The sequence below is a fragment of the Loxodonta africana genome, chromosome 18 (assembly GCF_030014295.1).
Source record: "Loxodonta africana isolate mLoxAfr1 chromosome 18, mLoxAfr1.hap2, whole genome shotgun sequence".
Taxonomy (NCBI): domain Eukaryota; kingdom Metazoa; phylum Chordata; class Mammalia; order Proboscidea; family Elephantidae; genus Loxodonta; species Loxodonta africana.
Window position 1 is genome coordinate 38,829,678 of NC_087359.1, and position 14,253 is coordinate 38,843,930.

Here is a 14,253-nt window from a genome sequence, read left to right on the forward strand (position 1 = left end):
TCATGAGGAACCTTTACATAGATAAAGAGGCAGTTGTTCAGACAGAACAATGGGATACTAATTGGTTTAAAGTCAGGAAAGGAGTGCATCAGGGTTGTATTCTTTCACCACACCTATTTAATCTGTATGCTGAACAAATAATACGAGAAGCTGGACTATATGAAGAAGAATGGGGCATCAGGATTGGAGGAAGACTCATTAACTACCTGCGTTATACAGATGACACAACCTTGCTTGCTGAAAGTGAAGAGGACTTGAAGCACTTACTAATGAAGAGCAAAGACCACAGTATGGATTACACCTCAACATAAAGAAAACAAAAATCCTCATAACTGGACCAATGAGCAACATCATGATAAACAGAGAAAAGACTGAAGTTGTCAAGGATTTCATTTTACTTGGATCCACAATCAACAGCCATGGAAGCAGCAGTCAAGAAATCAAAAGAGGCATTGCATTGGGCAAATCTGCTGCAAAGGACCTCTTCAAAGTGTTGAAGAGCAAAGATGTCACCCTGAAGACTAAGGTGCGCCTGACCTAGGCCATGGTATTTTCAATCACATCATATGCATGTGAAAGCTGGACAATGAATAAGGAAGACTGAAGAAGAGTTGATGCCTTTGAATTGTGGTGTTGGCAAAGAATATTGAATATACCATGGACTGCCAAAAGAACAAACAAATCTGTCTTGGAAGAAGTGCGGCCAGAATGCTTCTTAGAGGCAAGGATGGCGAGACTGCGTCTTACATACTTTGGACATGTTGTCAGGAGGGATGAGTCCCTGGAGAAGGACATCATGCTTTGCAGAGTACAGGGTCAGCGCAAAAGAGGAAGACCCTCAACAAGGTGGATTGACACAGTGGCTGCAACAATGAGCTCAAGCATAACAATGATTGTAAGGATGGCGCAGGACCAGGCAGTGTTTCGTTCCGTTGTGCATAGGGTCGCTATGAGTCAGAACCGACTCGACAGCACCTAACAACAACAACAACAACAACTGAACATAGCCTCGATAATGAATATGTACACTTTCTATTGTACCTGTTATCCCATTTGCTATCCATTCATCCATTCACAGGCTCACAAGAAATGGGAATATCTTAAAATTCCTAATCCTGGGTTTCAGCCTTCTTAATTCCTGGACTAATCCTACTCCCATTCTGCTACAGTTCAGCCCTTAGTCCCAAGTGCCACAGCTGACGCCTCACTGACCCCACCTCTGGCAGAGCCCTGGACCCCGAGCTTCAAGAAGCAACCTGTGGAGGTGTCATGGGATGGCATCTTTGAGATGTCAGCCACTGTGGATTTATGTTCAAGGAAACTAGTTATGCTGGGGTGGGGAGATTACATATTGTCTCCCTTTTCTCTACTTCATCATAAAACAAATTAATGAGGATGATGTTAAAGGATCTCTGAACATAAAACTGGAATGTTGTTTCTTCATTCTGAGTTCTTTTCCCGCTAAGAAGTGGTTCAATGGCCGTCTTTGGTATGGCACCAGCAATAAAAAAAAAAAAAATTTTTTTTTCTATGAATTCAGTGATGAGCAGGTCCCAAGGAATTCACAGCCCAGACCAAAGGGTGTAAGAGGGATGGGGGAGACTGAGTCACAAGACGCAATTACTTATACTTCCAGGGAGTAATGACTAAGGCTCCAAGGGAGATGATCCTTTCATGCTACCTGAGGGATGGAGCAGGTGGGGGATTTCACTGGGGATCTCGTTTCAGGTGGTAAGTTTTTCAAAATGAGAAAGGAGAGAAGGTGGAGGGACCTGCAAAAGAAGAGCTAGGAAATGTGAGTTGGAAGCAGGATTCCTGCTGGACAGAAGGAAATATCTCCCATATATTTTCAAAGAATGTAATTATGACCCTTCGAGATTTCTACAGCAGTTTTTGAAGATTTAATTTCAATGTACTCTCGTTGATACAGAGCCCTTATAAGAAAGAAATAGGTGGAAAAGCCAAGATCCAGAGATGCTAAAGCCACTAACTCCAGCCTCAGTAGAGGGACATACTTATCTCACTATAGAAGTTCAAGGGGAGATGGTTTTGTTTCTCAAAATAGAACATCTTTAATGTTTTTTCTGACAATATACAAGAATTATTATTTTAATTTTTAAAGTAGTACAGAAAAACAGAAAGGCCCTCATAAGCTTACTCCCCAGTGATAACTATTGTCAACAGACCTTTTTCAGATTTTGCCCAAGCAGGTTTCTGGCTGCAGGCAAAAGAAATGGACTCTGGGTACCACAAGCAAAAACAGGACTTATTGGAAAGATTTCAGATAATAACCCCTTGCCTTAGAGTCAATTCCGACTCATAGTGACCCTACAGGACAGAGTAGAAGTGACCATAGGGTTTCCAAGGAGCAGCTGTTGGATTTGAACTGCCAACCTTTTGGTTAGCAGCCGAGCTCTTAAATACTGTGCCACCAGGGCTCCATAGCACCATACCAAAAAAAAAAAAAAACCTTCTGCATTCGAGTGGATTCTGACTCACAGGGAGGCTGAAAAAGCAAACTCAGGAAAATGGCTAAAAGCCAAGGGGAGTTGGGCAGCCAGGACCCCAGCCAAGGTCAGGATACTGGGAGTCCGGTTACACCACTTCTGCTGCCAGGGACCATGACATGACTGTCACTACTGCCCCTAGGACACTGGGTGTCACAGCCACCTTCCACATAACAAGTTCTAATACGTCGCTGCTTCTGGACATCGATCTCTTTGGATCCTAAATCCAACTAGCCAGGCTAAGGATGTGCACTTTCAGAGACTTAGGGAGTGAATATCCACCTTGGGGCAGAGACCTCCTGTCAGCCAGACCCATGTAATGATGGACGCTCCAAGGAAAAGAGCTCACATGTCACACAGCAACTAAATGGTAGATGTTTATTACACATGTATGTAGTTTTTCTGTGGCATTTTTACATACTAATTGGTAAGTAAAGTTTTGTTTTGGTTTGTTTAGGCCTGTGTATCTATTCAAGCCGTCCCCTAAATTCCTACACAATATTTATTGTGTAGATATTGTCCTTAACCAATTTTCACTTGATGGACATTTATATTTTATTCTTCACTATTATAAACAATATAGCTGAGAACATTCATGAGCATACATCTTGACGCTTGTCCTATTATTCCTTATAATAAAGTCCCAGAAAATAAGTAAAATTTTATCTGTTGCCCGACTGGCCTGCAGAAAGATTATCCATTTACACTCCCACAATAGAAGAAAGCCCAGTTCCAGCCCCCGGCATCATTATCTGCCAGGCTGAAATGGGGGGCGGGGGGGAACAAAAACAGTGTTTCATTTTCTCTTAATGTAAAATAAGACAGAGTATAAGGCTTTTCATATGTTGTAATGGCATCTTCTTCCCTGAAACACGTTTTACTGAAGGGTGCTGTTTTAAGAGCTCTCCTACATATTAAGAGGGTCGCCTGTCAAGGTTTGTGAAGTTTTGCAGCCTCACCCAGCAGCTTTTAAAGCATTCCTCGTGCATGACAAGGAAGTGAAAGCGAGATACGTGGAAATTTCTCCTAGACTCCGACTCAGGCGGGGCGCACTTCCAAGTCGCGCTGTTCGCGCGCCCAGAAGGGGCCCGGGCCTTGAACCGCTGTCCCTCCGCGTGCCAGTCTGATTCCTTACCCGCTCGGCCAAGGCGTCCCTTCCAGAGACCTTTCTGGAAAATAAACAAACAAGTACGAAGCCCAGGACTTGGGGGGCCGAGCCTCCCGCTCAGAGCCCTGGGGCCCAGAGCCGACCTTCTTCAGACCCCTGTCCAGTCCCGCCCCGCCAGCTCCGCTCTGCAAAGCGCGCCGCCGCCAACCCGCCGCCCTTTCGGCTTCCCCAGGCGCGGGTCAGTGCCCCTGGAGGAGAGAGTCAGGAAGTGCGGCGGGAGGAGATGACGCCCCCGGGGCCCGGAACATCTGGGACGCGAGGGATGCGGAAGCCCTCGGTACCCCGCTTCCGCCCGCCGGTGCGCCTCCGGCTCCGGGCCCAGGGCCCAGGGCCCAGGCTGGGCGAACGGGGCATGCAATGCCGCTTTCAAAACACAGTGCCTCACGCTACGTGGCTTGAGAAGGCTCTCGGCCGCGTAAAACAGTCAGGCGGTCCCATGGTGTAATGGTTAGCACTCTGGACTTTGAATCCAGCGATCCGAGTTCAAATCTCGGTGGGACCTCGCTACTTCTTTTGGCTCGACAATTCATGTTTTGGGAGTCGCTGCCGGCAGTAGCCACCTCGGGCTGTGCCACCGCCCCGCTGACCTGGTGAACCGCGGCTTAGGGTCCCTGCCCGCCTCCCTCGAAGGTGCTTTCATTTCGGGGCCGTCCAGAGAGTCGCGATGCGCATGCGCGAGAATCGGTGCCGAAAAATAAATGTGTTGACGGGAGTTTGAACGTGACCTTACCCTGGAGGTAAATATCCGAAGGGACCCGAAGGATTCCGAGGATCCTGCTTCGGGCGGGGAGCAATAGTTTCAGCTTCGGAAAACCCACCCTTCCCCGACAGCTGTAGAGAATCCTTCTTGGCTATTGGTTAGTACGATACATTACTGCTCCATAAACCGCGAATGAAATGTCGGGACGGAGCCAAGGGGCGGGGAGAAGGGCACTAACTTGACTCTGATTGGTCAAGAGAAATGTGTTGTTGGGCTGTCCCCCTGGCGGTCTGTCCGCCTGTGAGAAGTGTGTTCGTCTCGCTTGTCCCTTACTGACTGAGGCAGTGAGGTTGGGGGCGTCTTTTAGTCAGGAAAAAATCCCTTAGTAAAGGCGTCCGCCTCAGCTCCTGTCAAGGTATCTCTGCTGGCGATTTGTCGCCGTATCGATGGGGTTTTTCTCCCGAGCGGAGGATAGGAATCTACGAGGGTTTTCACCAACAGGACTGAAAATATGTCTTATTAGAGAGCCTGTGGAGGGTCGGTATTTAGGGTGTGAGCAGGCGCCCGTGATTTGCGGGAAACCGTGTACCTCTGGGGTAGTGTGGAAGAGATGCCCAGAGTGTTGCCTTCTTTAGATTAGTATCTGGATTCTGAGGGGTGTCTATTCCTCTAGGATAAGTGACGAAGGAGCCCGCTGACGCATTTATGATCAGCCTGCAGGGTGATTGGCACTGCACTCTCACCCTTGGGAGGGTGCCATGGAGACAGAGGATCCTCTCACTGCTCCGCCCACCTCTCCCCAGAGGACGCCTCCTTCCCACCCACCTCACACAATTTCTTAAACGTTTGAATGGATCTGTGTGCGTGAGTGATCCAGCCTCAAAATTCTCTAGGCATGAGGAGAATAAGGTGGGAAGACTTGCTCTACTACACATTAAAGCTTATAATCAACTATGGAAACCCTGGTAGCATAGTGGTTAAGAGTTACGGTTGCTAACGAAAAGGTCAATAGTTCACATCCACCATATGCTCCTTGGAAACAGTGTGGGGCAGTTCTACCCTGTCCTATAGACTCGCTATAAGTCGGAATCAACTCGATGGTAACGGGTATTATCGACTATAAATTATAGGAATTAAGATAGTGTGGTGCTGGTGAAAGAAGAGACAAACACACCAATGAGACAGAATAGAGAGCCCAGATACAGCCACACACATATTCGGACAACTGATTTATGACAGCATCAGCAGTGAATGAGTCCACATTATTCTATATTCTTAAAAAAAATTTTTTAATGAATGCTTTGAAGGCCAGTATAGCAGGGGCAGAGGCAGGGGCTTGGGGACCGTGATTTCAGGGGACATCTAAGTCAATTGGCATAATAAAATCTATTAAGAAAACATTCTGCATTCCACTTTGAAGAGTGGTGTCTGGGGTCTTAAACGCTAGCACGCAGCCATCTAAGATGCATCAATTGGTCTCAACCCACCTGGATCAAAGGAGAACGAAGAACACCAAGGACACAAGGCAATTACGAGCCCAAGAGACAGAAAGAGCCACATGAACCAGAGACTACATCATCCTGAGACCAGAAGAACTAGATGGTGCCCGGCTACAACCGATGACTGCCCTGACAGGGAACACAACAGAGAACCCCTGAGGGAGCAGGAGAGCAGTGGGATGCAGACCCCAAAATTCTCATAAAAAGACCAGACTTAACGGTCTGACTGAGACTAGAAGGACGGGGGTGGTCATGGCCCCCAGACCTTCTTTTGGCCCAGGACAGGAAGCATTCCCGAAGCCAACTCTTCAGACATGGATTAGACTGGACAGTGGGTTGGAGAGGGATGCTGGTGAGGAGTGAGCTTCTTGGATCAGGTGGACACTTGAGACTATGTTGGCATCTCCTGCCTGGACAGGAGATGAGAGGGTAGAGGGGGTTAGAAGCTGGCGAAATGGATACAAAAGAGAGTGGAGGGAGGGAGCGGGCTGTCTCATTAGGAGGAGAGTAATTGGGAGTTTGTAGAAAGGTGTATATAAGTTTTTATGTGAGAGACTGACTTGATTTGTAAACTTTCACTTAAAGCTCAATAAAAATTATTTTAAAAAATTATTTTAATTTTATTGTGTTTTAGGTAGAAGTTTACAGAGAAAATTAGTTTCTCATTCAATAAATGTTACACAAAGCGTTCACCACACTGTCAGCATTCTCCCCATTTCCTCCCTGGGTTCTTCGTTTCCTTTTGTCTGGTTTTCCAACCCTTTCCTGCTGTCTTGTCACTGCTTTTGGGCAAATGTTGCCCTTTAAATTAAAAAAAAAATTTTTTTTTTGCCCTTTAGGTTTCCTATAATTGTTTGTTCTACAGAGCACGTTCTTTTCGGGTGTTCCGATTCATAGTGACCCTGTGTAGGACAAAATGAAACACTGCCTGGTCCTGTGCCATCCTCACAACTGTTGTTATGATTGAGCCCATTGTTGCAGCCACTGTGTCAGTCCACCTCATTGAGAGTCTTCCTCTTTCCTCAGCTGACCTTCTGCTTTAGCAAACGTGATGTCCTTCTCCATGTCCTTCTTGATAACATGTTCAAGTATGTGAGATGAAATCTCATCATCCTGGCTTCTAAGGACATTCTGGCTGTACTTCTTCACTGTTGATAGGAGTATAAATTGACACAGTCACTTTGGAAAACAGTTTGACATTAACTGGTAAAGTTGAAGACAATCCTGTCTTACCATCTAGCAATTTCACTCTCGTACATATACCCACAGATATGTGTACATATGTGTACCTAAAGACATGAAATGCAAAGAAACTAAACTTTTCATCAACAGTAAAAGGGGTATATAATTTGTGGTACACCAATACAATGGAATATCATACAGCAAGAAAAAAGCGTTAATAGCCACATGCAACAAGGTGGGTGAATCTTTAAAAAAAAAAAGTACTGAGCTAAAGCAGAAGACAGACAAAAAAGAATAAATTATGTATGATTCCATTTACATAAAGTTCCAAAATAGGTAAAATTAACGTCCATATATTATTTAGAGCTGCAAATTTAGATGGTTAAACCATTAGGTAAAGCAAGGAAAACATTACCAAGTTAGTCAGGTTACAGAGTACCTCTGGGGAAAGGAGGGAGCCGTGACTGGAAAGGGGCCAGCAGGGGTCAGCTGAGGGGTGCCGATATTTTTGTATTTCTTGACCAGGGCAAAGGTTACATAGATGTTCACTTTACAATAGCTTGTTAAAATGCATATTTACGCTGTATGTACTATTCGGAAAATGTGTTCTATGAATCATCTCGACGGCACTGGGTTCTGGTTTATGTCTCAAGAAGGTCAGAAAGTATTTAGAGACATGGTTCTGCCCTGGTCACAAATGAGGAGTCTGAGATGAAAAGTTTGTTCACAGAGAGGCAAGAGAAAGTTTGTCTACTCTGAGCCAGTTAAGCCACATTCAGAGGGTCATGTTCAATTCTAGATGTCACACAGAATAAATTTTATCCTGTCAGAAATTGGCTAGTTGTACTTGAACTTTAAAATTTCCAAGTAAACTTTATCGGTAAAGGGATACCGTGGTGTTTTTTGCACACAAGTGTTCCAGGGATTCATAAAACAGTGTAAGTCCTCATCTAGGCACCTGATCCATGGTATGCTCAATGACGGTAATTTCTAGAAGGACAACCAGGATGGTGAAGACTATGAAAGCTCATATACTTGTGAAAAGTATAAATGCTTTATATGACAGAGGAAGGAAAAAAAAAAAAAACTTAGTGGTCACAGGTACTGCCTTGATTTATTTGCTCGGTTGTGCCTAGTTCAGGTTGCAACAGAGGCAGAGTAGGAGAATTTGTGGGTGGAAGTTAGAGGGACAAATAGGAAGAACTTACTAAGAATTTGAGCTGTCCTTCAGTGGAACAGACTTAAGAAATACTGAGCTTCTGGTACCTGGAAGTATTCCGAGGAAGTGCAAAAGTCTTTGTCGGTTGAGGGTGTTGAGAGATTTCCGCACTGAGGTGAAGGCTGGGCTTCACAAAGACATCTTGCCTTTCCACTCTGAGGCTTGATTCTGCTGTGAATCTCACTCCCAGCTCAGGACTTTTCTCACCATGACACTTTCCATCATTTTTTCAGTGGCTTTCATGGTTTTTTGTTTGTTTGTACCAAGACCCTTAGTTAGAAATATATTTTACATCACAACCCAGTACTCACATACATATACACACACATACATAAAACTGAAACGAAAGGTTTAAGAAACAATACTATCCTGACTATATGTGGAGGTTGTTAGCTGCCATCAAGTCAGCTGTTTTCAGAAGTAGATCGCCAGGCCTTTCCTCCTAGTCCACCTTAGTCTGGAAGCTTTGCTGGTTTGGCATCATAGAACATGCAAGCTTGAAGTGCATTGGCCAGAACTGAACCCCGGTCTCCCTCATAGAAGGTGAAAACTCTACCACCGAACCACCAATGCCCCCACATGTAAAGGTACCTGCTAATATTTTCTATTGTGTGTGTGTGTGTTTAAGCTGGTCACAACCTACTAACTTGATTTCATGACCCACTGTGATCTCAACCAACAGTTTGTAAAATTCTGGCCTAGGGAATTGGAAGCCTGTGAGCTCACCGCCATGGTCCTTCTCCTTCCCTTCCTAGCTCCAGCTTCTCTGAGACCCTCTCTTTGCCCTCCACATTTCCTTCTCCTTCACACTTTCCAACCCCTTTAGCTCAGGGGAGATCCTGTCTCTTCTCCTCACCACAGTCTGCAGATCCCCTTCCAATAATTTTTTTTCTGGTAAAGGGACCTTCCCTACCCGTTGCTGTCAAGTTGATTCTGGCTCAGTGACCCCATAGGACAGAGTAGAACTGCCCATAGGGTTTCCAAGGCTGTAAATCTTTAGGGAAGCAGACTGCCACAATTTTCTCCCACAAAGTGGCTGGTAGGTTCAAACAGCCGACCTTTCGGTTAGCAGCTGGGAGCTTAACCTCTGTGTCACCAGGGCTCATTATGAAGGGTCCCTGAGGACCGCATTTTTGGGAAAGTAGAGAGATACAGGGTTGCTATGAGTCAGAATCAACTGGATGGCAGTGGGTTAGAGAGCCTATAGTGTGTTGTCCCTCACCAGAGTAACCAGCAGAGGGCACTGCACAGTAGCCCTATAGCCTCACCCCTAGACTCAGGAGGTGACTTTGGGTTATCTCCTGCTGGGGAGGGAAGGTTGAGTGAGTTAGCAGCTATACCTAATATCACTGTACTCGATGGCAATGGGGAATGGGGATGTTAGGGTTGTTTCCAAATACTTGCTTTCAATCCTATCTAGTAAATCTACCGAGGTGGGAACTTGGAGTCAGCCCTGACAACTCCCTCTTCCTCACCCCCGCTCACTCAACGAGTTGTCAAGATCTAAAAACTATTTCCCCAAGAACTCTTCAACCTATCCTCCATCTCTAGATTTGTGGCCACCATCCCCTGTCTCACCTCTCTCCTGTTCTGTCAGCCACCTCCTTGTCTGTCTCCTTGTCTCTACTCTTACCCCCTTTGTCAAAAGGCAAATTTTCTTCTAAACACAAATATTACCAAGTCATTCCCTGAATTAAAACCTTCCAGTGGATAAGGTTGTTAGTACAGCAAACCAGACCTCTCTGATCCGATCACCTCCAGCCCCACCCTGCGTGTCCTAAGGATCTAGACTTCCCTCCTTACCTTCCATCACCTCCAAACTGATTGGTGTTTCAGTCAAACCATGTTTTTTTTTTTTTTCTCAAATCCATATCCCTGCTTGTACTACCCCATCGTCCATCCATTCATTTACATCTTAACCCCGAAGACTCAACTTAGATATTACCTCCTTCTAGCAGCCTTTTTTGTCTTCCCTCCCAGGATGCAACACACACCCTCAGCTGAATGAGGTCGCCCTCCTATAGACTTCCATCATGCCCCATGTAGACCTCTCTGGGATTGCACTGAGCTCAATGCATTATGACTGTCTGTTCATCTGTGTCTCCTTTAGACAGTAATCTCCTTGATAACAAGGCCAAGAATCAGTCTCATCCGTCATTGTTCCCTTAGCTCTTAGCAGGGTCCATCCTCCCTCCTGCCACAGTGGTACACTAAAAATTGGCTAAAAATGCCTGTCCCTTTGCTGGTTCAATACCTTCATAGGCTTCCTATTGTCTTTAGGATGAAGAAGAAAGCACTGAGCTGAGCTCACAACAAGGTCCATCAAGACTTGGCCTCCATTGCCATCTCCAGCCTTATGTTTTATCACTGCCTGTCTCTCCCTCTCCCCCTCTTACCAGCATGCAACAGTTCACATTGACCTTGCTCGTTGTCCTGAATGTACCACAATTTCAGTCACCTCCAGGCTTTGGATGTACTTTTGCCTCTATCTGGAGCTCTTCCCTCTATTCCTTCCTCAGCTTGTCCGTCTTCAAGTCTCCATTTAAAAGTCACTTCTTCCAAGAAACTCTTCCTGACCCCCTCCCCACCTAACAAGGATAGCTGCTGTCTGTTCCCACACCACCCTTGACTTTCCCCGTAGTATCACCTATTGACTTAATTGTAAATTGCTTGTTCCATGTCTTCTTGGCTAAATTCCATGGAAGTGAAAACCACGTTAGTCTTGTTCAATCTTCCATTCCTAGTGCCCAGAACATAATAGGCACACAATGATATTAAATAAATCAAGAAGTAATGACTTTCAAACTCTTTTTGTCATCAGGCCATCTGGAGTGATCTAAACAACTAGGTGGAGGACCATAAGATAGGACATGAGATGGGAGAAAAGCAACCACCCCCAGCCCCGGCCTCCAAACTACTCTGATGTGGAAACAGTTTTTACCAGTGGAGGGACGAGATGAGAATGGTTCTAAAGAGAAGTAAATGTTTCCTCAGGACTGCTTTCTGGGGCCTCAGGGTATCTCAGGCTCTCCAGGCCCCACCACTTATGGCTCCAACTGCTAAGCCAGTGAAGAATGTTTCCAAGTGAGGCTAGCAGTGATCCGGCAGGTAGAGGAGATGATAGGAGAAAAGAGTTGAAAATGAGATTGGAGAATAGATTCGCTTTGCATTCAGCCGGATATCTTTATTCCTGTGACTGAGGGAGCTGGGGCATGGTTCTGAGGAGATGGGGAGAAGATGAAGACTTACTGGTTCCCTGGGGGTTTGTGCTGGGATGGCTTTGGGTAAGGAGTGGGGCTTAGGAGAGACAGGTGTTTAGGGCAAGGGGCCTCGGTGCCATCAGTTTATCACACAGGCGCCTTTCTCCTTGAAGGGATTCTTGTCCTCAGGGATGCCTTTGAGAAGGGGATCGTTTACTGCTTGGGCCTCCACAAAATCCTTGATTTCTTTTCCTGTCTTGGAAATCTGTAAGGAAACATAATACGGATACAGCTCTTGTTTTTTCTCAGGATTCATGACACAGCCAGTCCCAAGAAGCCAGAGAGGAGAAAGATGAAGGGGATAGGCAGGTGTGAGAGGGATGTGAGTTCCTTGACCTGAACCACAAAGACTGACTCTTACCTTAGTGAAGTATTTTGCTATGCCTAGCCCAGAGCTGGGGTGGAATATGCTGAGCTTCCCAAGGTTCTGAGGCTCTCTCCTGTGCTCAGAGAAGTATGGCACCTCCATAGGGTCAAGCCTCAGCCTCCTTCTTCTCCCTACCCCATCCCAGAGCACCTCCTGCTCCTTCTAGCACCCTGGAAATGTTCCACCATCACATGTTCCATCACTTCCTCCTTCATGCCCCAGATTCCATCAGGAACAGAAAGGGATGGAGAAGAGAGCGGAGAGGAAAAGAGGAGGCTCACTGGAGCTCTTGGGTTCGTCACTTCCTTCTTCAACTGTTCCACCTCCATTTTCAGTAGCTCCTTCTCGCTGAGGTCCTGAGCCATTCTCCCCTAGAGAGACCTGGTCCCTGAAAGGATTCAGCAATGGGATTGTAACTCTCTCAGCTCCCCCAGATCCCTCCTCTGCATTCTCCATACCCCAACTTGTATCTTTTCCCCTGCCATATTCCCCAGTTCATGCCCCTCATCAGTCAACATAAAGTCACTACATCCTGCCAGGTCCCACTGTGAGGAGTAAGAAGCGCCTAGTCTGATGCGGGAGGCACGATCTTTGCCCTAGGCAACTTGTCTAAGGAGGAAACAGGAACTCAGAGCACGAAAAAGGAAGAGAGAAGGAATTTCTTTCAGTGAGGAAGATTTGGAAAGCCAAGTTATTGTTCCATACAATGACTGGGGTACAAGTTTTCTTTGTCCCCAGGTCCTTGCAGAGGAGAGTGTACCCTATGCTTAAGAGAATGGGCTCTGAAACCTACCAGACTCCAGTTCTGACCTCAGCTCTGCTGCCTCCTGGCTGTGTGGCCATAGGCAAGTCCCTCAACCTTCTTGAGTCTTACTTAGTTTCCCCATCTGCAAAATGGGTATAATACAGTAATAGCACCTATCACATGATTATTGTGAACACCAAAAAATATAATGCATATAGCTATTTTAATTCACTACCTGGAACATAACGCACACTTAATACATTTATCATTATTATTACTGATATCATTATTACTACAGAGTTATCACTACGGCCTGCCTAGGGCCTAACCTCAAGAATTCTAAGACTAGATCCCAGCCCAGTGCAACCTCAGCCCCTCTCACCTGCCAGGAAAGAGAGTACGCTTCCAAGTTCACTTGTGCTGGACCCAGACAAGATGGTGTTTGAGCTTCCTAGCTCTTCCTCAGCAGCAGAAAATCTTCGGATAAAGCAGATGGTCTGGAAGCCAAAAGCTCTGATGCCTAAGCTGATCAGAGGCTCAAGATTCTAAGCCCAGCCATCACCTGAGCCTCCAAGCCCTCCCTGCCACTGGAGCAGAGATGTTGAGGTTCTTCCCACTGTAAGCTGGGAAAGAGAGGCCACCTCCGATCTCTCTGACTCTAGCCCACCTTCTTATCACCCTGCCCCCTGCATCAGCCACCATTGCCTTCAATGATGTCCCTGGTTCAGAACCCCCAACCCGTTGCCATCTAGTCGATTCCAACTCATGGTGACCTCATGTGTCATAGAGTAGAATTGCTTCATAGAGTTTCCTAAGCTATAATCTTTCTCCCATGGCACTGCTGGGTAGGTTCGAACCGCCAACCGTTTGGTTAGTAGCCAGGTGCAAACTGCTTATACCACCCAGGAACCCAGAGCTCCCACCATTCTCATTTCCCCAAACCCCACCCTCCAGCTCTCCAGGCTCCCCTCCTCCTGCCTTGTCCCCCAAACCCTCCCCTCCTGATCTGCTTTTGTAAAGATTATAGCCTAGGAAACCCTACAGGACAGTTCTACTCTGTCCGCTATGAGCTGGAATCAAATGGACAACTCTTCAGAGGCTTGATAACACTTCTCAGGGAATCTCTTGGTGTGTCCTTCCTGTGTCCAACCCTGATTCCTCTTGCTGCTGCATCATTGTTTTCCACTGGTGGGGCACCGCCACTCCAAGTCCCCCACCAGCATGACCAGTCTCCATATCCTATCCACCCTCCACTACCCCCTCCCGTGGTGAATCATCCTGGAGCTTCCCAAGGAAGCTCCCACCCTCTGCCCTTCCTCCCCCTTCCCTGAGTGGAAAATCCAGCTCCACCCCCCATAGTAGGTCAGCCCCTTCCTCCTCAGTCCCCCACCCCATCCCCTCAGCATCCAGTTTCCTCTCCAGGACCTGGGAGCAATCACAGCTGCCCTGGCCTTGGTTTCCTCTGCTGGGAAGAATTGGGAGGCTGGGCCCCCAAAGGGGTCTCTGGCTTCCCCTTTCCTCTGGGCAGGGGACAGAGAAGCCCAGGCCCAGGGAGTAGGGACTGACTTCCTCTTGTCCCGGAATGAGCCTCCCTGCCCTTTGCAAG

General features: G+C 46.7%; 1 protein-coding gene and 1 non-coding gene across 3 annotated transcripts; one reads left to right on the top strand and one right to left on the bottom strand.

Annotated features, from left to right (window-relative positions):
• Positions 1 to 4,105: 4,105 nt before the first annotated feature.
• Positions 4,106 to 4,177, top strand: TRNAQ-UUG (transfer RNA glutamine (anticodon UUG)). The gene has a single exon. It is a non-coding gene; the product is annotated as a tRNA-Gln (tRNA).
• Positions 4,178 to 10,905: 6,728 nt separating this feature from the next.
• Positions 10,906 to 14,240, bottom strand: GNGT2 (G protein subunit gamma transducin 2). Of its 2 annotated transcripts, XM_064271188.1 has the most exons (5): positions 14,073 to 14,240; positions 13,030 to 13,144; positions 12,696 to 12,789; positions 12,184 to 12,290; positions 10,906 to 11,740 (listed from the first exon to the last, which is right to left on the bottom strand). In XM_064271188.1, exons 4-5 carry the CDS (start codon positions 12,265 to 12,267, stop codon positions 11,615 to 11,617), a joined length of 210 nt encoding a protein of 69 aa, XP_064127258.1. In that variant the 5' UTR covers positions 12,268 to 12,290; positions 12,696 to 12,789; positions 13,030 to 13,144; positions 14,073 to 14,240; the 3' UTR covers positions 10,906 to 11,614. The 2 variants fall into 2 exon arrangements, with proteins under 2 accessions (XP_064127258.1, XP_023409382.1); XM_023553614.2 differs by lacking the exon at positions 12,696 to 12,789 and having other exon boundaries at positions 10,908 to 11,740; positions 14,073 to 14,237.
• Positions 14,241 to 14,253: the final 13 nt, after the last annotated feature.

Bases quoted from the DNA above. Each gene is read 5' to 3' on its own strand.
- GNGT2 (XM_064271188.1), bottom strand. From the start codon at position 12,267: ATGGCTCAGGACCTCAGCGAGAAGGAGCTACTGAAAATGGAGGTGGAA. The intron at 11,741-12,183 runs GTGAGCCTCCTC...GTTTCCTTACAG, and splicing joins TGACGAACCCAAGAGCTCCA to ATTTCCAAGACAGGAAAAGA.